General features: G+C 48.7%; 2 protein-coding genes across 6 annotated transcripts in view; both read right to left on the bottom strand.

The window, feature by feature from the left end:
* Positions 1-682: 682 nt before the first annotated feature.
* Positions 683-9,251, bottom strand: NKRF (NFKB repressing factor). Its single transcript, XM_069867408.1, has 3 exons — positions 8,983-9,251; positions 5,268-5,389; positions 683-3,171 (listed from the first exon to the last, which is right to left on the bottom strand). Exons 1-3 carry the CDS (start codon positions 9,174-9,176, stop codon positions 1,184-1,186), a joined length of 2,304 nt encoding a protein of 767 aa, XP_069723509.1. The 5' UTR covers positions 9,177-9,251; the 3' UTR covers positions 683-1,183.
* Positions 9,252-10,288: 1,037 nt separating this feature from the next.
* SEPTIN6 (septin 6) overlaps positions 10,289-20,839 on the bottom strand; it is a 29,089-nt gene continuing 18,538 nt past the window's right edge. Inside the window, exons 6-11 of one of the 5 annotated variants that reach the window (XM_069868002.1) lie at positions 19,592-19,688; positions 19,160-19,328; positions 18,517-18,649; positions 17,666-17,856; positions 15,783-15,851; positions 12,196-13,292 (exon numbers count right to left, since the gene is read on the bottom strand). In XM_069868002.1, coding sequence (XP_069724103.1) covers positions 15,797-15,851; positions 17,666-17,856; positions 18,517-18,649; positions 19,160-19,328; positions 19,592-19,688 — 645 coding nt within the window. In that variant the 3' untranslated portion in view covers positions 12,196-13,292; positions 15,783-15,796. Of the gene's footprint in view, positions 10,774-10,794; positions 12,141-12,195; positions 13,293-15,782; positions 15,852-17,665; positions 17,857-18,516; positions 18,650-19,159; positions 19,329-19,591; positions 19,689-20,839 lie in introns of those variants that run through there. The other 4 variants (XM_069868006.1, XM_069868005.1, XM_069868003.1 and 1 more) reach the window with 4 other exon arrangements.

The following is a 20,839-nucleotide window of genomic DNA, read 5'->3' as shown; positions in this document are numbered from 1 at the left end:
CGCTAGGAGGATTTAGACCAGAGCGGGAAGTGAGGAAAAAGCTGGAGGACGCTGTAAAAGGTGAAGGCAAAGAGAGGCAGCGAACCAAAGCTGGGACACCAGGAGGACAGGCAGAAAACCAGCTCGTGTGCTGAAGCATCTTTGCGCTCCTCACAAAGCACCCTGCCCTGTGCACTGGAACAGCACGGAGGGAGGTCAGTCTGCTTCTCCTGCAAGGAGAGATGCTCCAGGCTCCTGGCAGCACATCCCACTGCTAGAGGCGTCAGAGCAAGACTGCAAAGCTGACTCGTGAGCCTCCCCGGCCACAGCAATGGGGCCAAGACATGATCAGGCACAGGTCTGATTCGGCTCAGGCTTGGGGAGGTTACATTCAAAATTAACAACCAGTTACGTAACAGTCCCTGCAAGCTCCACCAGCTCCTGAGCGTGGGCTCTGCGCTCACCTCCCCTTCTCCCATTTCACACTTCAGCCAGGCAGCACTCCAAGGCAAAACCACGCAGGAATGGTCTCCACCCAGGACACAAGGGAGCAAGATGCACTCAGTAATTCTCAGGATGGGAGATGCAAGGTAGAAATCTACGAACAAAACTGCTGTGTCACCAGTGAAGGACACCTCGACACCCGCAGCAGAGACGCCGCCTCGCTAGATGCGGTTCTCAAGAATAAATGTAGTTTTCACACTTTTTCTTCGTACAAAGTGTGATGAATCTGGGTTTTTTTCCAGAAATAAAACTTTTTATTTTATTGTCATTAATACCAACTTTACACACAGGTTTACTCCCCCAGACTGCATCTCCTTTGCTTTTTATTACTTGATTATTGTGGTTTTTTTTAAAAAAGGCGCTTTTTTTTTCCTTCCTTGGTCAAGGAAGGATATTTTAAATGATGTCAAACTCCTTCTCTTTGGACATGTGGTTTTGCTATTACAAAACTATTAAAATGTGGAGGAACAATTAATATCAAAGACACGTACATTACCAGCACTACTGCTTTGGGGCTGTGCTAATATACTTGAACAGAACCTCATCAGTTCTAAACGTCTAAGCACATTTTAGATATTAACAAAGTAAAAGACTTCGACGTCAATATAACCCACAACAGAAAAAAAAAATAATAATGCAGCATGTCTGTCTTTAGTCGAGTGTCTGGGAAGCTCAGTCTCCAGTGGAGCGGGACACCCCCTCAGTTTGCCTGAGGCATGATCAGCTCGTAATGCCCAACCTGACCTTCCTGCTTCAGCTGGTCCAACAGATCCTCCTTGCGCCGCTTCCTGCTCACCACCAGGTACCTGTTGTGGCCCTGTCCGTGAGATTTACTTTTAAGACCATATTTCTGGGCGATCTGATGTATCTGCTTCCGCTCATCCATGGTCAGTTCTCTAGAAAAAGTCAGGTCGATGTGACTTTCTGAGCGTGCATAGTTCCGAATGATCTCTTCGATATCTCTCTTAGCGATTTTGTTCACCCTTTCCACATCAAGCCCGAGTCCTTCCCTTTTAAACTGCTCCTTCACCGAGATGGGCTCTCGGATTCCTTCGCCATCCTTCCCCAGGCCACCGCCCGTCCAACCCATCTTTCTTAAAATTTGATTCCCAATGTTGTCTTCCTTGATCTTCTGTTTGAAAGCCTCTTCCGCTGATCGACCCCGAATCTCGTTTCTGGAGATGACATCTTCGACGGTACCTTTCTTCAGGTTATTAACAACAGTTGGCTGAGTCTTCTTGAGGATTTTCACGGCCTCCTCTGCTGCCTCATGCTTGACAGATTTCTTCACTCCAACCGCTTCTGCGATGAATTCGTCTTCAAGCAACACTTTGCATTTCCACCGCATGCCAGTCATCCTCTCAAAGACGTACTCCACCGTCATCTTGTTGAACTGGGCGGTGTCATTCAGCGTACACACGGGATTACTGGAGTTCTCGTAAATAACGAGGTCCTTCAGGTCCTTCTTCCTGCCGGAGCCCCGTGACGAGCAGCCCACTTTCTGAACCTGGGTCACTTTGATGGCTGCTATATTCGACTGCATCTTCTGCAGGATTTTCAGCGCCTCCTCGGCTGCCGCGTGCTTGCTGGTCTTTTTCGTGCCAAAGCCCTCGGCCAGGCAGTGATCCTGCAGGTACACCTGACAGCGCCACGACCGGTTGGGCATTAATTCGTATTTGTATTCGACAGACATTTTGTTATATGAGGCAGAATTGTTCAGTATCCCTATTGCGTCACTGGCGTTCTCTGTGAGGACAAAACTAGTCCAGTGTTTGTTGCTATTAACGGAACCTTTCACGGATTCAGCACCAGGCTGCATCGGGACACAGTCCCTGTTGGCAACTACAAACTCCTCGTGAGGTTTGAGAGCAGGAGGGAAATCCAGGCGACTCGTGCCGACCTCGCACACCACCAAGTCTTCATGATAGACGTGCTTGAATTTCCGCTGTACAACTCGAACTTCCACAGACTTCTTCAGCAGCTTAACTGCCTGCTCTGCGGCTCGATCCCTGGATCCATTTTTGCTGCCGGCGTAACCAGTGGCCAGGTAGACATTCTGACATCGCACTTCACAAGCGAAGCCATCTGTTAGGAGCTTCTTGCTCTTGGGGAGGTCAGCAGGGGCGATTTCCTTCAGAGGAACATAAATATATTCAGGATTTGTTTTGCAAGCCTGAATTGAACGTGTCAAAAGATACGTGTAGTTAATTTTATCAGTCCCCGTGTTTGCATCTGGGTTTGCAAGGTTTTTCCAGACAGCTGCTGACAGTTTCTCAATAAAGCTCTGCTTCAGCGTTATCGCCGACGCTGGGAAAGTCTCTGATGTGGACGGGGCAGCTGAAGGGGAAATAGAAACCTGCGCCGCGCTGCTCAGGGTAGAGTCCGCGCTATTCACAGCCGTCTTGGCTGCTGCTGCCTGGCCTACAAAGCCAAGTCCAGCTGAGCTGGAGAGCTGGGGATCTGCCTCCCAGGCACTCGCAAAAGAATTCGTACAGTTCTCAGCCGGCTGCGCTGCACTGTTTGTATTCGCCTCCTGGTTCACCTCCTGCGTTTGGTTATCCAGAGAAGCTTCCTTCTTGTCACCCTTCTCAGCACTAGTGACAAAGTGTATCGGTTCAAAACGTGGTCGCACCCGGAACGTGGGAACCATCTTTTTCGGCGGCTCAGCAACCTCTTCCCGCTCTGGACCTATAGGGTGGAAGAAAACGACAAGATTACCGACACGTGTTGTGACAGGGAGACAGTGTTTGCACAGGGTGACGTACAGGAGAAGATGGCAGGCTCTGAATACAGGATTCCTGCTTCTTAGCCACAAACCAGAAGGTTTCCACAACAGATCAAATAAGACCATTCATCCTCGTGCAGTCTCTGCTGTGGTATCTCCACTTCCACAACCACCACACAAAAATCTCTGCATATCCAATTACATGATTTTTAAGTCTGAATCGCCTGCTCTGCCCCCACCAGTGTTGCCCACTGAACCCACCCAGTCATTTCTAAAGTTAATCCATTCAAAGCTAGTATGAAAAGTCAAAACTATGGGCAGTGAGACAGATCACCAGAGCAGGGCTAGAGCCTCAGCTCTGACTGCCGGGGGGTTGCAGGATGTTCTTGGATAAACTACTTCCAGTTTCAGGTCTTCTCACTTGATGGAGGAACACAATGAACATTCCTTTCTCAACACTCAGGGCTGTTAATGACAGTGTTAACAGAAGCATTTTTTCTGTAAATATAACCACCTGTGGCTGAAGGACACCAAACACGGAGAAATCTTCCTGAGCCTCAGGCAGCAGCAGTGGCTGGGGCCCACTACACATCACTGGCAGCCCTCTTGATTCTTAACCAGAGGAAATGCAAATTGAGGCAGAATATCCTGACACGCACAGCTACTGCAGAAAATGAGAACCAAATAGCTGATAAGCAATTCTATTACAGCTAAAGGATAGTTACACAAGGCTTCTCCTGTGGAAGATCCTGCCCCCACATGCTTAAGTGCATAATTTCATCAGAGGAACAAGCAGCCACCTCGGCGCCTTGGAATGAGCTGCCCGATCCAATGCTAATGTGCAACCGTGCTCCAGGTCAGGCAACACATCTGTCTGGCTATCACACCACCACAGTGCTCTTATCACAGCCTGGTTCATCGCAGGTGAAAAACACACTTTGGACACAGCATAAACAGGCCTTCTTATTTAGACCAGGTGACAAAGCTCTTACACAGGCGTTAAATCCTTCAGTCACCAGTTTTGATGAATTATGGCAAAGTTTACACTTCTTTCTCAGTTTGTGCTTTGGTGCCTGCACTGCAGCAGCACCTAAAGGCTCTCACCAGCAGAACAGCTCTTTGTGCTGCCTGCGTGACACGCAATGGAGAGCTCTTCCCCACAGAGCTGCTGCCCAAGAGACAGACAGACATGGCAGAGCAGCAGTCTTGTTCTCAGTTTTGCAGTTGGCCCATGGAAGCACAGAAAGGTTTGCTGGGTGTCAAAGTAAGGGAAGAAACTTTGGCAGAGTGGGGATTATATCCAAGCCAAAGACCTCATTCCTGTCTGATACCTTGTGCTTTGAACAGCTGACGTGCTCACTGACACTGCCTCCCACAGCAAGGCTCTGCCCCCTTGCACCCAGAATGTACACATGCCCGCAGGAACCATTCCCCTACCTCTCCCGCTCTGGAGAGAAGGCAGGGAGATGCTGGAGATGAGCCAGAGGATGGAGCCATTGCATAGCCAGCCCTCTCTGCCTGCTGGAAAAGCTACAGCTGCAACACTGATCCCTGAGACCGTGGGACTGGGCTGGCACAGGCAGAGCTCTTCTGGGCCCAGCAAGGAGAAAATAAATAAATAAATAAATTACCCCACCACCCCCAATGCTCCAGGCAGGTTGTAGCTACAGGTCAATAAGCTCAACTCCCCATCTCCATGCACAGGTGCAATCCTCAGGTCAGAACATCACCCCTCAGCACTGGGAAGGGCTGACTGGTATTTCATCACAGATTCAATTCCCTAACACCATCACCAGGGAAAATTAATCACTGGGAATTTTAATGAAAAATGATACTTTCTTAAACAAAAAGAGCACTCCACATAAATTATGTGCACCCCACAACACAGCAGATGAGGGAAAATGGCTGCAGTCCAGCAGAGCACACTGCGGTCGCTTCCCTTCGGTTTGCCGTGCTGGCTCTCTCGGAGCGGCCTCGTGGCACCCTGCTCACCCCACGTTCCCACTAGTGCCCACCAAACCGCAGCAGGGGAGGGGACTCACAGGCAGCTTATACTCACTGTTAGATGGGGAGCGGTATCTTTTTAGGTTCTTGCTAGGGACAAGTTCGTACGTCCTCGTTTCCCCGATATCAATGCCTTCAGCCATCTTGAGAACCTTCTCCATGACCTGCTCACCATATCTGTGTGGATTCAATAGCAAATGACTTTAGAACTGGTCCCACAGGACACACACACACGTGCACGCACACAAGCTTTTATGATGCAAAACAAGAACTAAAGCTGCCCACACATCATACCTGGTGCAAGGGAGATGCTCCCCCTGATTCTGCTGGAGTATTAATGTGGGGCCTGAGCACCGGCCTCATGCCATGGTGAGTTTGGTGCTGACAGTCAGTCTGCACATCAGCTAACAAGCTACCTGGCTCTAACCCATTTGTGAATAACAAACCGTGCAGCCAGCAAACCGATGGTGCTTCAAATCTAAATTTACAGAATCATAGAATAACCAGGTTGGAAGAGACCCACCGGATCATTGAGTCCAACCATTCCTATCAAACACTAAACCACGCCCCTTAGCACCTCAGAGGTGCTTTAAATACATTGTCTGTCAAAACACAGCATTTGGCAGAGTTACCAGGAACACTAAATACCCCCGAGGTGTGGAGAAGGAGAAGCCTCCATGGCACTGCAGCTTCAGTGAAATAAGCAGAGGAGCGACTGGTGCTGAAGTCTCGTCTGGGTCAGCAGCAACAGACAGTACGTCACCAATACTGAAATCGTGGATGCTGGATGACAGAGGCACTGCCCAGCCTTTATCGACCACTCTTTAAAAACCCGTGCTAGTTTCTAGCTGGGCAGCTGTAACTGAAACATTTTCAATACCCCAGTCACGACAGAGGTGAGAAGGATGTAGCTGTGTGCAAACTATGACCCTGTGGCAGCTCACAGCTCCACATGGGCAGGACACACATGGTACAGCCCCATCCCTCTTGACCTTACACCCCCGATCATCTCAGTTTTCCATTGCTCCAGGGATCTGTCACATGTTTTCAAGCGATCTGTACACTGAACCTGAACAAGGGAAAAAACCAAACCTTATTAACAGAGAAGCAGCTCCAACCACAGCCTGAAACTGGCCTCCGATGGCTTCGCACTGTGGTTCAGACAGGAGAAAAAGCAACCTTGCACTGTTTCCCATGTGCTCACTTTCAAAAGTCAAACAGCATCAGGTGTCTGCCCACGGACAGGAGCCCACAACTGTCTGAACAGCCAGCTTTTAAACACCACTGTTCCAAGGGCTCTGCACATCTACTCATCCTCCACTCAAGAAATGCCCGCTGTGTCTGATTTAGAGGGCCAGGCAGAAATTAGATCCATTTAAATTTCTGGGCAAGAACTGTGAACACGCTGCTGCAGTCCACGCCGCACCTGCAGGCACCCAGCACAGCTCAGCGCCAGCAGAGACAGAACCAGGCATGGGCAGAAAGTACCAAGAGGGATCAAAGGGAGGCAGGCACTGGTGATACCCTCATCCTCCTGCAGCCAGAAGGGAGAGGGGTGAGGATCTCTATTCCTCTCTCTGGCTCACAGGGAGAAGAGTACATTCCCTGTGATGGGAACATGAAGGATGATGCCCTTTTCCAGCAGGGTGCAACAGGGTTAGATTTGATAGGAGTGCATTGCTCTTCCTCACAAAGGATGGAGCTGTCTGGGGCTCAGATTTCTGCCCAGAAGAAGACAAACCAGCCCCAATATGTGTTTGCCTAACCTAGCCTTAGGTATCTCCAGTTGCGGAGACTGTACATGGCAGTGGCAGCAGAATCCCATCCCTCCAATACCTTACTCCAGTCTCCCTGTTATGACTTAAATACATTACACCTCTTATCTCCTCCATTCAATACATGTGAAAACACAGGCATCTTCTCTCATCCACTGAATAAATCCTGTTACTTAACATACTCTTTCCTCACTGACAACACTTCCTAAGCCCTCTGGATGTTCTCCATATCATCCCCCAGCAGAACACTCTCTCGGGTTTCATCAAAGACTGTGATTGATACGTATTCCGACAAACAGGCTGCCTTCAGCTAGTAAGTGATCAACATTAAAAAAACTAAACAAAGTCCTAACACCCCCCAACAAACTAAAACTGAACCAACAAACTTAAGAGAAAACAACAAAACTGCCCCAGACTTTCAAGTCATTCATTCAACACAGCAACAACAGCTCTTCCCCAAAAGCAAAAGGCAGTTCCAGAGAAAGCTGTGGGTCTCCTCCCTTCCCCAGACAGCTCTAAGGGAAGTTGCCAACCACTCTTTGACAGCACAGCGTGTTCACTGCGCCTGTGCAGTGTGTTTGCTTTCAAGCTTTGGGGAAACACCCTTACTAGGAAAAGGTCTGCATCACATCATGCCTCAGTCTATTGCTCCTGTAGAGAGCTGCAGGTAGAGCTGTTCATCGGGGAAAGTACACACACTTACATGCTTAAATGGCATCATTTTTTAGGATTTGAGATCTTGCCACATAGTTCTTCACTTCTGCAAGTGAAGAACACTTCAACTGCAACATCACACTGATTCCCAAGTGCTATCACAAAGCACCCCTCCGTTAAGACAGCACATAAATAACACATATCATAAACACATTAAGGTGAGCAAAATAGACTAAAGAGACTGTATCTTAAGAAAATAAGCTCAATTTTAACATACTACTCAAGCTTTGGAAGCTGAAGCTCTTTTTAAAAGTAGGTTTAACTTTGGTGTCTGCAGGGCAGAACAGTTTAGTCCCTGAACTAGAAAGAAATACGGAAACCTGCAGATCTACATTTAGAGACATTGACTTGGCTCGGTACAAATGACACTAAGTACACCCCAGCAAGGCTTTGGGAAAGTATCATCAATAGAAGTCAAACTGTATGCCCTTCCGTGTTCACAAGCTCCTCAGTTGCTGCACAATTAGCTGAAGTTAGTTATCAAGCAGTTGCTTCTGTCTTGTAAAGCCTCATGTCCAGTTAAAAATAATCACAACATCAAAAGCATCAGTCGGGATGTGGGCGAAGGTTCTGCAGACGTCCACAACCTTGGTGGTTTTGACACATTAACAAGTAATCCTGTCAAAAAGAAACCTCTTCCACGCACCAGGCTAATTTTGCTCAGAAAAAAACCTCCTAGCTGTAGGGTTTGTACGGGCTGCTTTATACTAACAGGAGTATTTCCTTTTCACTTAAACAGCAAAACACCAAACCTGACGGTGGTGCTGGCACCAGAACCCCCCATCCTCCCCTCGGGACGCCCCCTGGTCCCAGCCACCCCACATACACACACACCGGGACCCCCGCAGCTCCAGGTCCCCTCAGGACCCCCACTCCCCACCCCTGGAGAACCCCACAGCCCCAACTTCCCACATACACACACACACCGGGACCCCCACAGCCCTAGCCCCCCACCCCGGGACCCCTTCTCCCCCCGACTCGGGACTTCTACAGCGGCGGGACCCCCACACCCCCAGCCCTCCTCCCTCTCGGGGTCCCCCCACACCCAGTACATACCCCTGGACCCCCACAGCCCTGAAATTCCCCCTCACCTGCCCTCAGGACGCCCACAACCCCAGGGATCCCATTCCTTCGGATCCCCCTACACCCCCCGGGACCCCTACCTCCCCGACAGCCCCCGAGGACTCCCTCACCCTCTCCTTCCCCCCCGGGCCCCCCACAGCCCTGAGCCTCCCCCTCAGGACTCCCCCCCCAGCCCTGGGGCCCCCTCCCCGGCCTCACCTGCACCCCAGGAAGATGTGGTTGGTCCAGAGCACGGAGAGCGCCAGGAGCCGGTCGATGGCGGCGCCGGGGAAGCCGTGGAGGTGCCGGAGGATGAAGCGGCGGCGCAGCCCCCACTGCCGCTCGGTCTCGTTGTGCTGCCGCCACTGCTCCAGCACGGGCTCGGGCACCGCGGGGGGCTCGGGCGGCGCCATCGCCGCGGGGCCCGGCGGCGGCGGCGGCTCCAGGCCCCACGTGCGGCGCGGGACAACGCTCGCCGCGACGCCGGGGAGGCCTCGCCCTCCTCCTCCTCCTCGTCGTCCTCGCCCTCACCCTCCTCCCTCTCCTCTTCCCCCCACGGCGGGTACCGGCCCCGCGGGCCCCCGGCCCCGATCGCCGCCCGAGCCCCGCGCCGCGGCCCGGCTCGCGCCGCCTCACGTGACCCCGCGCGTCACCGCCTCGCGAGGCGCCGCGAGGAACAGCGGCCCCGGCCCCCGCGCGCGCCCCCTGGCGGCCCCGGCGGGAGGCGCCGACCCAGCGGCGTGGGGGGCGGAGCTGGAGCAGAGCCGCACAGGGCCCCTTCCAGCCCTCTTAAAGCGAGACTTAAAGCGTCTCTGCAGGCACCCACCGCTCCTTGGAGATGATAACGCCTTGTGCTCATGACCCGCGCTGAGCAGGTGTCCCTCCTGTGAGCCCCCCTGCGGCCTCTCCCCGCCTCAGACACAGGCTCAGGCAGAGCTGGAGCCAGCTCCGAATCTGCGCGAGCTTTGACTGTTGCGAAGTTTCATAATAACATTAAAATTAGTCCTCAGAAAGCAACAGGATATAAATGAGATTTTGGGGAAGCTTGATCCCTGTGCCTGCGAGGGGGAAATCCCTCCTGCCCCGCTCCCCCCGGCTGCACACACCGATGGGGTCCCCGCCAGCCCCCAGAGAGGCCGCTCGCCGTCTGAAACTCCAAAACACACCTTGGACAGTTCTATTTACCTGCATTTTCGGTACCAGGAGGAGCCCGAGTCCCTCTCCCCTGCACACAGGGCTGCCCCGCTCCCAGCAAACCCCACATGGTGCTGGGCTCTCCTGTTTTCACTTCATTCCAGCAGCTGGAGAGGAACCAGGGGAGCCGTGCGGGTCCCCCGGTGTCTGACGGGGCGGCGCGGACAGGCCCCGCTGTCACACACCGACTCTGCCCTGGGAACCACCAGCCTTTTTCCAGCTTGGAATAACACGAGGAGATTCAGCCAGGGATAAGAGAACCCCCGGCTCATGTCAGGCAGCCTGAGGTGATCCGTCAGGGTGGTGAGACACGGGGACACCCACACAAACACAGAGTTCTCCTTGCTTTATTCATTAAAATTAAATATTTCATGGCTGCCGCCAGAGCAAAGCGCACCGCGTTTCGATCTCCCTTGACTCTGAATGCAGTTTCCAAACCCGAACAACAGCATAGTGAAAATACTCCTCAGGCTTCACCCCTCGGGGAAGCCAGTGACATTTATATTAAAGACAGAATTAGGAAAAAAATATGCCCGTAACAATGTTTGAAAACGGATTCGCTACATTGTTAGTCCAAACATCACATTTCTGTTCCAGGTAAACGACCAGTTTCCCCCTATTATCCTGTCTTGTCACACACGTTACAGGACACTTCAATTTTAGAGACCATGCAAGTCAATAAACGAGCTTCTTCCCAAGACACTAACACCGAACGTTTGTTCCCCCCTCCCCAGACACAGGACCCTTAAACTCTTCTAGAAGTGGCAGTCTTCTCCCTCAGACCCAGTGCAGCTGGCGAAGACAGATTAAAAAAAGCTACAGAGAGGAAAAAGGGAAAAAAGAGAAAAAAACAGAAGATTAGCGGAAAAGAGAAAGGGCATTCAAAAGGCAGGAAAAAAAGAGATGCAACATGAAAACAGCCACCAGAGGGGAGACGAAACCTCCTTGTGGTTCCTCAAGCAAATCACACAAGTAAAAACCTTTTTTTCTTTAGTCTTTAAAAAGACTTTATGTAACGGGAAATAACATCCTAATAAGGCAAATGGGCACAGAGAAGAGACAGTGACCTGCAAGCGCAGTAAAAAAAAAGCCACATTAAATGTTTCTTTTAGCAGCAGAAATCGTATAGACTGGTTTGGGGAGAAGGCCGACACTCAACAGTAGAGGGAGAAGTAAGCACTCAAATTATTTTAACTTGCTTAAAAAACCCCTACAAAATGGTCAAAGACGCTTAGGGGAAATAAAATTATATTTGCGGTCAAACAGAACACCTGACAAAATACTTTGCAATCCAGAGTTTTAACTGCTTTGACTGCTGGAAACAGAAGGCAGACTGTGATCTAATCTGGGCTACTGCACCAGGCGAGCAACTAGCCAGACTGACACAGAAGCTGCTCGTGGGGCGTTAGCATTGTCCTGACTACCTTTCCAGTACGATTCTCGGCAGCGGCTTGCACCAACAGCAGCACTACCTACCACTGCTAGCTCTGAGCTTCCAGGGTTTCAAGGGGTTTTGTTGTTATTTGGCAGCATGCATCCTGCTCTTTCAGCAGGGTCGGGGATTCACCCACATACAGAAAACTTAGCCTGCACGCAGGGCGACTGAAGGATCCGGGTCACAACAAGCAAGTCTGAAGTGGCAATCAAGTAGCATGAATTAGCAAAAGAAAAAATAAAAGCAAATTAAAAAAGATAGATGATGTCATGACAATGACACCAAGAATAAAGAGAAAAGATGTTTTTCTCTCTCAACTACACAATAATTAAGGTGGTGTTGTCATTTTCACATCACCAATAAATACATTTAAACTGCGTTATTTTGCCAGCAAAAATAACTCACAGAAGTAATTTTTCTGTCCCTTCTTTATCTGGGTGGAGAGGAACCAGGAGAAAGGGGAACCCATTAATTGTAGGGGGAAAGAAACACATTGTAGGAGTTAAAGCTGCAGCATCCAAAACCTCATTAGGACTAATTTTACATTGTTTAATAAAAGTAATAATGACCAGTACATAGTAAAGACAATCACAATGAGGATATAAGAGAGAGCAAGGGTAACACCATGGAAAGGTCACAGCTGAAATGCTGTCAGGTTTTATTAGACCCTCCGATTTAACAAGTAAATGAAGGTCCATTCCAGCCCATTGTATTCAGGGGTAATTACTCAGTACAGAGCCATGGGTTACTGTAAAAGAAGGGCAAAGAAAACAAAAAACAAAAGTAGTAAATGTTAACCACAATTCACTGGCTAATGAAGTCTTTATTTAAAAACAAAACTCATCCAGAAATACACAGAGAATACACCTGCAGGCAAACTACAGCTGCACTTGGCCAGAGTGAAATCCTGGCCCCAGCAAGACAAACGGCCTCCTTTCAGTGCAAATCTTGCAGTAAAAAAAGGCATTTGCTGAATAGAAAATATAAGAAGCAACCTGCCAGCATCTGTACACTTCTAAACAGATGCCAAATAAAAAAAATAAAGGTAATACTTTTTGCATTAAAACCAGAAATTGTCAGAAACACTGAGAAGAAAGTCAAAGGAACATCATCGTCTTTCTTCACAAACACTGATCTGTACAGCAAGGTAACCATCTTTCCCTGAGATTGGATCCAGGATGTGCATCCAGGCCAGCACACTGAGAGGCAGACAAGGCAAGAGATACTTCCAGACCCCTACAGCATTCAGAGAACACTTAGTTGCAAACCGTGGATCCAAGTTTGAGAAGCCCCCGAGCCTGGGGAGCAGAGGTTTGGACTCAGGCCCACGCCTGAGAGGCTGTCAAGTTTTGCAAGAAGTCCTTTAAAATTATTTGAGTCACACATGGCAGCACAGGGGGTCATGAGGGGTTAGGTACGGCATATTAAAAAGGGGAGAGGGCAGCCAGCCTCTGGAGACAGCACGTCCCACCCCTTGGCAGCAGTGGGTTGCATTCACAGCGATCCCAGGATAGGGGCTAGATGCACCACCAAGCAGCCGCGCGCTCTTACCATGCAGCCCTCGCACAAAATGCAGGGAGGGACAAAAAGCCGAGCAACTGAGAAGAGGGGACGCTAGCCCTGCGAGCGCGTGGCAGCCTGCTACTGCCCAAGGGGAAGAGGTATCAGCAAAAAGCATATCTTGCCAGTTCCATGGAGGCTGTTGCCGAGTTCTTCACAAGAACAACCATAACCTGGAACAGCCAAGGGTGCGGACTCTCGCTTAAAACAAACTGGTGAGCACAGGAAGGGAGCAGTGAGGAAATGTGAGCAAACAGGCACAGTGACATAGCTGCATGTTAACTGAATGCGGGAGCATTCGCTTCTGGTGTGAAGGGAAAGGTTCTACAGGAAACCCGAACTGAAAATGAAACAAAAAGGCAGATTAATGGTTTCATGGATTAATGACAAAAACCAAAATAAGAATCTAAATGTTTTCTAACACAGACACACGATAAGCCATGTTGCTAAGTGTTAATATGATTTAATTTGACTACAAAACATGCTTTATGCAGATACGCACATGCATTCACGCACACACACTCAGCAGTGGGATGAACCAAATTTATTTTCTAAAACAATCCTTTCACAGTTTTGCAAGCTACAGGACCCATCAACTGTGACTTGTTTGTATCCTTGCAAAACAGTGGAGCCCTGCAATACTTTATGGATCAATATGGAGAGTATTCTTCCGAATTCTGGACAAGTATCGTATATACATATTTAATTTAGCAAGGACAAATGCCCATTGAAAAAGGCACTGTCTGCATTTGTATAGTGGGAACAAAGAACTTCATTTGATTCAAAGCTCAGCACACAACAGTGTACAGTTATGAGGGCTGCCAAAAGCAATCCAAAACCAACAAACATCAGTAACGTTCACTCTAACTGCACTTCAGCTGTGCCTTCGTACTCAGCACCAGAATGAACACTGTTATCCTTTGAGGTTATTTTTCCACATTTGGAGCCTGATAAGCAGAGAATTGTTCTTTGCATTGTTTTGCAGTTACTGTTGGCAGCAGGGACATTCACTCAACAGGACTGCTCAAGACGCCCGCAAGCTCTAGTACAAGTCAGTGCAAGATCCTTCTGAAGCTCTTCTGTTAAGTGGAACTTCCCATTGAAATAAAATTCAAATGCTCTCACTGACAGTGTAATGTTTCCTTGCTTTCCAATTTCCCTTAGTGGAGCTAAGAGGGAATGATGCTGGAATCAGTTTTTCCCTATTTAAGGGTACACCATAAGTTAGTTTGGACTGTATCCTGGAGAGAAAGTAAATCCTAGCTTTGTCTGCAGGGAAGGGTGGGCTTGAGGGTGAGTTTTTAGGGTGTTTTATAGTTAAGCGCTGCTGTTCCAACAGGTCCCTTCTCCAAGAGACCTGTGCACTTCAGCCTGGGGTGCTGTCACCCTTGCCTTGGAGAATAACTATCACTGCTCTGTCAAGAAGCAAGACGTTCCCATGGGAGCTTTCTTTTTCCTCTCACCAGAGAATCAACAGCAAATTAAAGAGCCTCAATTATACACACTCAACCTAGCTGTAAGCAGACAACTGTCATTAGCAAGTTAACTAATGACCTAATGAGGATGCTACTCTTCTGCCAGGCAGGTGCATTTCTTACACATCTTTGTTTAAATAAGTCTTCATTTTACAATAGATGCTGGCACCTTGCACTGCAGCTGTTTGCTTATGGTGAGGTTTGTTAACCCTTTCAGGCAACCTTACCTGTTCCACAAGCTGCCTGTGACTATGTGGCTGCCTTACCTCCCTGCTCCATGAGGGCAGAAAAATTCTGGACACAGTCACAGCAACTGGAGCAGAGCAGACCCACAGCTTAATGCCACTGACGGGGCTCTGCTCCAGCAGGAACTCTGTGCCTTAGTAAAACTCCTCAGAAACTGGGATGCTGGCCTTATTCAGGGGCATTGTGCTCTGGCAGGCTTTCTGGCCACATCTTGAATACAGACGCCTTCTCTCACTGGCCCTGCCCTACCCACAGGCACACTTGGCATTGCTTTCAGGAGTGGGGTTTCTGTGTCTGTCTGCTACTGAACATCCATTCCATGGGTGACCCATCTGACTGTTAAGAATATCATAAAATCTCTCAGAGCCTCCATCATCTGCTAAACGCTCAGTCAATCTCCTCTTATGGTTTTGGACAATCAATTACAAAGGGTCAGCAGGGAAATTCTGGTTTGGTTTTTCGGCATTAGCTTCTTTAATGTCCCCTCAAACATACACACACAACACAGTCTGGTGACTCTCTGGTGCTCTGGGACAATGGAAAGACCCATGTCTGGCAGATGTTACTCTCTGCTGGTGTGTGAAGGGCGGGACAGAAACTAGTCTTGCATCTACCTTCACCTGCGCTGTAACCACAAGTTAACATTAGAACTTGGAGGGCTGGGAGAGAAAGAGGAGAAGGGGAGAAGATATATTCATGGGTTATCACCAGCACTTTATCTCCATAGCAATTGTTGCCATAGTACCAACACGGCCTGTGTGATTGAAGAATATATTCTATTTCTAAGGGAGATAGAATAAAGAAAACAGAGCCAACAAAGTGTTGGGAAGGTTTAAAAGGAAAAGGATCTAATCCTTATTTTATTGTGTTTCATGTCATAATACTGAGCCTTTCTATATTTTACTTTGCAGAATCTTTAAAGGCCAACTTCATTGCATCCTTTTTATACAACCGCATACGTAGAGAGACTGGTAGAGCATGTACAGTAAGGGTGAAAACAGAGGAAGACACAGACAATACTTATAGGCTTCTGGACTTGCACAGGGTCTGGTTTTTTAAGAACTGTAACTGATCCCACTGTGAGGTCTATATTAGTTAATGACGCTTACCAGGACAATGTGCCTCATGCACCATGCAGGCAAACAGCAGCTAACTGTAAAACAGCACACATGTAAGAGCTAATGATGATGATAATGATGTAACAACAAAAAAAAAAAAGAAACCATGTCATGATTAGTGATTTCAAAGAGTGTACTGCCAGCCACTAGTAAACAAATACAATTAAGCTACAGCTTGTGAAATTCATGGATTGTTAAGAGATACTTATGATCTAAATACTGAAATTAATTATTAAGGACAACAGAAGAAGTTACAGAATAAAAAAAGCAGCTATGTTTCTAACAAAGCTATTTTCCTAGAGAAGAGAGACTTCCTAGCATCTTTCCAAGTCTTAGCACTGACCTATCTCTTTCACAGAGTTTTCTGTGCCTTTCTGCATCCTTAACTGACAAGGATGGTACCAATGCTTTTCTGTATGAATGCACTTGGTGTCAGGGAGCTCTTCTGAGATCAGACCTTCTTCTAGGAATATGAGTGTGACTTGGGCCACAGCAACTAAATGGTCATACTATAGGGCACCTCCTCTCCCTTTTCTACATTCCTGACCCTGACCAGTCTCAGGGCTGAATTCTGCAGTCCTCAGTGCGCAGATGTCTATGGGCTCTAAGCATGAAAGGACCCACAATCCAGGCTGGGGACAGAAGTCTGTTCCCAGTCAGTCTCAGGCACCACAGCATGAAAAGATATTAAACTCCCCTGAAGGCAATTCGAAAGAGCGTATCAAAATAAGCAGTGGGAAAAGGAACGGACAAGCGAGAAAAGGGCAGGAGCACTAATCGCTCATCGTAAAAGAATGCTGACATTGAAGCAGTTCCAGCTGAAAACTAAAAAGACTAAACCAGGATCTCATTCTGGATATTGAGTTTTTTCCTCTCCTGTCTCATTTGATTCCAAGCTTAACAGTTACGGGGTATTTTCCATGACAAACGGTCCGGTCAGCTCTTTGGGCATGTGCCATATTGTTCATGTTAACAGCACTTCTCCATGTACTTAAGACTGCGTGGTGAGGGGAACATTTACTCTGGAATTGCCCCAGGAATGTGCAGAGAGGAACGTGGCAGTGGTAGAGAAACCAGACCCTTGTTTATCTGCATACTGCTCTTCCTGCACTTGCTAAGGGGGCACAGCACTCTGCTTTGGGAAATCTACCACAGTGAGGAGAAAAGGAACTGCTCAGTCCTCGCTGAACCAGCAGGACTGTTTCAGCTGTGCAGTTGGCTGCTCTGGAGCAGCCACAGAGCATTAGCACAGGCACTGCAGACAGCTCACGTCACAGGACCCTGACAAGGGGCTGGATCCTGTCTCTGGCATGGGGAACCCCACTAAAGCCATGAAGTATCTCTCACTGTTTCTGTGGAAGGCAGAAAACTGATTTAGGGCTGGAGAGAGCACTAACAAGGAGCTACGACCTGTCCCCTCATGTTGCATATTCCAGAATTCATGACTACTAGTCTCCCTGAATAATTTCCACAGTATAAGCTTTTTCTCACTCTAAAAACTATGGCCCTGAGACAGGACGTGCTCCTCTGCAGGCAGCAGGATAACCCTGCCCCACACCCTCGCCTCGGCAGCCAATGCTGTTCCACTTCATTACAGGCACTGACAGACCACAGGAGGGGCAGGGAATTAGGGGGAATAAAAACAAGTTCATCCTTTCCTGTGCTGCCAGCAAACAATGAGGGAGGTTAGCACTGCTCCCTGCTGTTAGAGGTAACACCTAAAGGTAAAATGCTTCCAGCCTCACTAGGGATTAAACCTCTGCAAGCCTCCCCCGATAAGGACTGGCTAGGTTAAGAGAGAAAGATGAACACCCAGAAAAATAGTTAAGAAGAACAATTATCAAAAAGCAAATAACACTGGGTTAGCAACTTACTTTTTTCTCTCCTTATCTCTTTTAAGAGTCTGCGATCCTCCAGCCTGCTGAGCCTGAGACTGCAGCAATTCAGCTGCTGTCTTCCTTTGTTTAAATGCATTTACTTCATCATCCAGAGACTTCTTTTTATCCTCTAGCTTCTTTTTTTCATCCTGATGCAACTTCTTCAGGCGATCAAACTTTTCATGCAGCTAAAGGGAAAGGAGAGAGGTGAGCAGGACCCAGCACTACCAGATATTCTGTTCACAGGAAAAAAGGAGGATGGAAGGATCCCATGAGATCTGAGCCTGCAAGTCTGCACCGGTCTCTACATCAGTTCTAGCTCCCTGAGCTGACACTGCATAAACAAAGTAGAGGGAACAGTCTCCTTCCACAACAGCTTACAAACCAGGCAGTGTTCTAGTGATGCAGCATTGCACAGACTAACAACAGAGGATCGGGAGAGCATAATTGTAAACAAAAATTAATCCATTTCCAAGGGTCTCCACCTTATTCCTCTTTAAAGGTCAGCAAATCAATGGATTTTTCACAACACTAAGGAAGTTGTATGCGTATATTTCTGATATATGAAGCCTAAACCAGAGGTCGTTTCTCTCCTTGAATTTTGCCACGCTGCAACTCTCCATCAGAATCAAGACTGGCACTTTCACGGTGCAGTTAAGTTGTACACTATAACCACTGTGATCATGCTTTGTCCTACAGGATGAACACCTTAATGTGCCATAAGCCCAAGTTAAACTTCAGACTTCCTGATAAGGAAGGCCTAAACCACACTCTGCTTTCACAGCAGCTACCTACTTGAGAGTGGATCCATCACTCACAACCACAGAGACAAGTACTGCAGTTTTCACCTCTTTTTCAGCCTCTTTCAGCTCTGCTTCTTTCTCCTTGACCCTCTGGACAAACATTTGCCTCATTGCCTCTTCCTTTTTCTGTAGTTCCCCCAGAAACTCATTTCTTTTGGCTTCATAAGTTTCTTGTAGGCTAAAAAAGAAATGAAAGTTCAGTGACGTGACTTAGGACAAACCCTGCTTCCCCTGAGCCTCTGAAATCAGGCCATCACCACGAATTGTGCTTGCCCGTACAATATTTGCCTCTCACCCACCCATTTATGCCCATGGTCGTCTTCATCCAACAGTTTCTGGGATCTGTAAGCTATTGCACCTTCCTGTATGTTGAATGTTGGGCAATTCAAAGGGAATAGCTGGCAACAAGCCCTAGTTCAGAGAACACTGCTATATCTCTGCAGCACAGACATTTCTACTCTTGCATTTGCAGTTTCACAGTCAATCCTGCACACACTTTCTGTGTTTTCACCTTCTCTCCCTCAGCCAGCACCTTTGCTGACGACTGGATTTATCTGACCTGGCAGGTTTTCTTGGTGCATTGGTTCTTTACGTGCTCTCTCAAGGACACAGACATATACATAGACATGCACAAAGCGCATCCAACAATGGCTCCCTGCAGCTCTCCTGTCTCTTTCAGGGATCCCACCTGAAGGGTTTGCTATCTGGATCGGTGTCCTTAAAACCCATCTCTTCCAGTTTACATCGCCGGTATAGCTCATAGTGGCGCGTGTGGGTCTGTTCGCGAAGGTCTTCCATGTTCACACGGATCAGCATCTCCCGCAGCTTCACAAAGTCGCAGTGAGCTTCATTCTCCACTGTAAGAAGACACAATAAGGAGTAAGATAGGGGCAAAACCAAAGGTCTCTTCCCACAGCCCTCACCTGTCTACTCCACCACGGGTTTAACAGCCCTTTCAAGCAGACAGAACTGTCACTATAGGCCTGGCACAAGCATTTAACAAAGGGTAATTCCCAGTGAGATACTAAAGTCTAGGTTGGCCCTTGCTCCTCCAAGAGCCCATTGCCTCCTGGCACAAGTGTCACAATTCCTGTCATTAAAGTCCCAGGGCTCAACTCACCCTGCACTGTGCCCCAAGGGTACTGACGAGCTTTCATCATTTTGTTTCCTATTTTCAGCTCCTCCGTGCTCCCGATCACTGCAAACGGCAAATGGGCCTGGAACACATTTAATGATACCCACGTTAGTCTCACTCAACTCAAGCTGACTCGCCAGCACACACAAACCAGCACAGCCACTGAGCAAGGCAGTCATTACGCACACACTAATCTCAGGGAGTCTAGTCACTGGCCACTAGCCCAAGACAAGGTGGGAGAAGGGAGGGTCCTCTTTGGAAACCTTGTTAGTGCTACCACTCTATGTCCTCTACCTGGCTGATCCTCCCAGCCACAGGGTCTCAGGTGAGATGAGCCAGTGCAAGACTGGCATGAGAACGACAGCTCGGACAATGTGCGGCGCGGCTCTGCCTGTGGTGCTGTCCCAGGGGCTTGCCGTGGCTGAGGAGAACATCTGCACAGGCACAGAAGCAATAAAAGAAGTCTTGGAGCCTTCTTGATTTTATCCCCCCACCACTCCCTCAGTTCGCACTGGAGCACAAGACGACTCGCTCTTTCAGATCATGAGATGGAAGTCCCCCTTTCAGCCCCAGAGTAACAGCTCCTTCCTCCCTGCCTGGTACAGCCCTGGTGAGGAAGGCCTGAACACGTCCCCACACCGGGTCAGCCTCCATGTCCACGTGTGCCCTAAGATCTGCCCTAGGTTGAGCTGGGAAGGACTCTGCACTTCCTGGCTGTGCTGAGCCTGCCCTGTGCTAACACTCCTAGTGCCTCAGGCTTCCTGCGGCTGTGTCAGGGCTCATCCTCAGCACCCCCTCTCCCAAATCCCACAGCGCTCCTTTATCAACACTGGTTCTGAGAAACCCAAAAGAGCGCCAATGGCTTTATAAAATCCTCATGATGTTGATGCTGTGCACAACCACTGCTAGATGCCTGCAGAGCTAGACGAGAAAGAAAGCCAAACCCAGGGATCACACCCATGAGAAGGGATCCTAGGGACAGCAGAGCTCTACCACTAGCTCAACTGTGCCTTGTTACGCTCCTCAAGCAGAGAAGCACGCTCCACAGAGCGCAGGTCTTACAAGCACCTGAAGGCTGACTAAGAACAAGAGGTATTTGCTTTTCAAAAACTCAGAAATAAAAAAGTCACTTCTTAGTGAAGAAGATACTTTTTGCCTACTGCAGAGAGAATCAGAGACTGGCCCAGAGCAAGCTCAGCCAACTTGCAACAGAAACACTCCCAACACCTCTCT

The sequence above is a fragment of the Phaenicophaeus curvirostris genome, chromosome 13 (genome assembly GCF_032191515.1).
Source record: "Phaenicophaeus curvirostris isolate KB17595 chromosome 13, BPBGC_Pcur_1.0, whole genome shotgun sequence".
NCBI classification, from domain to species: domain Eukaryota; kingdom Metazoa; phylum Chordata; class Aves; order Cuculiformes; family Cuculidae; genus Phaenicophaeus; species Phaenicophaeus curvirostris.
Note: the sequence above shows the minus strand (reverse complement) of the source record. Positions and strands in the feature narration are given on the sequence as shown.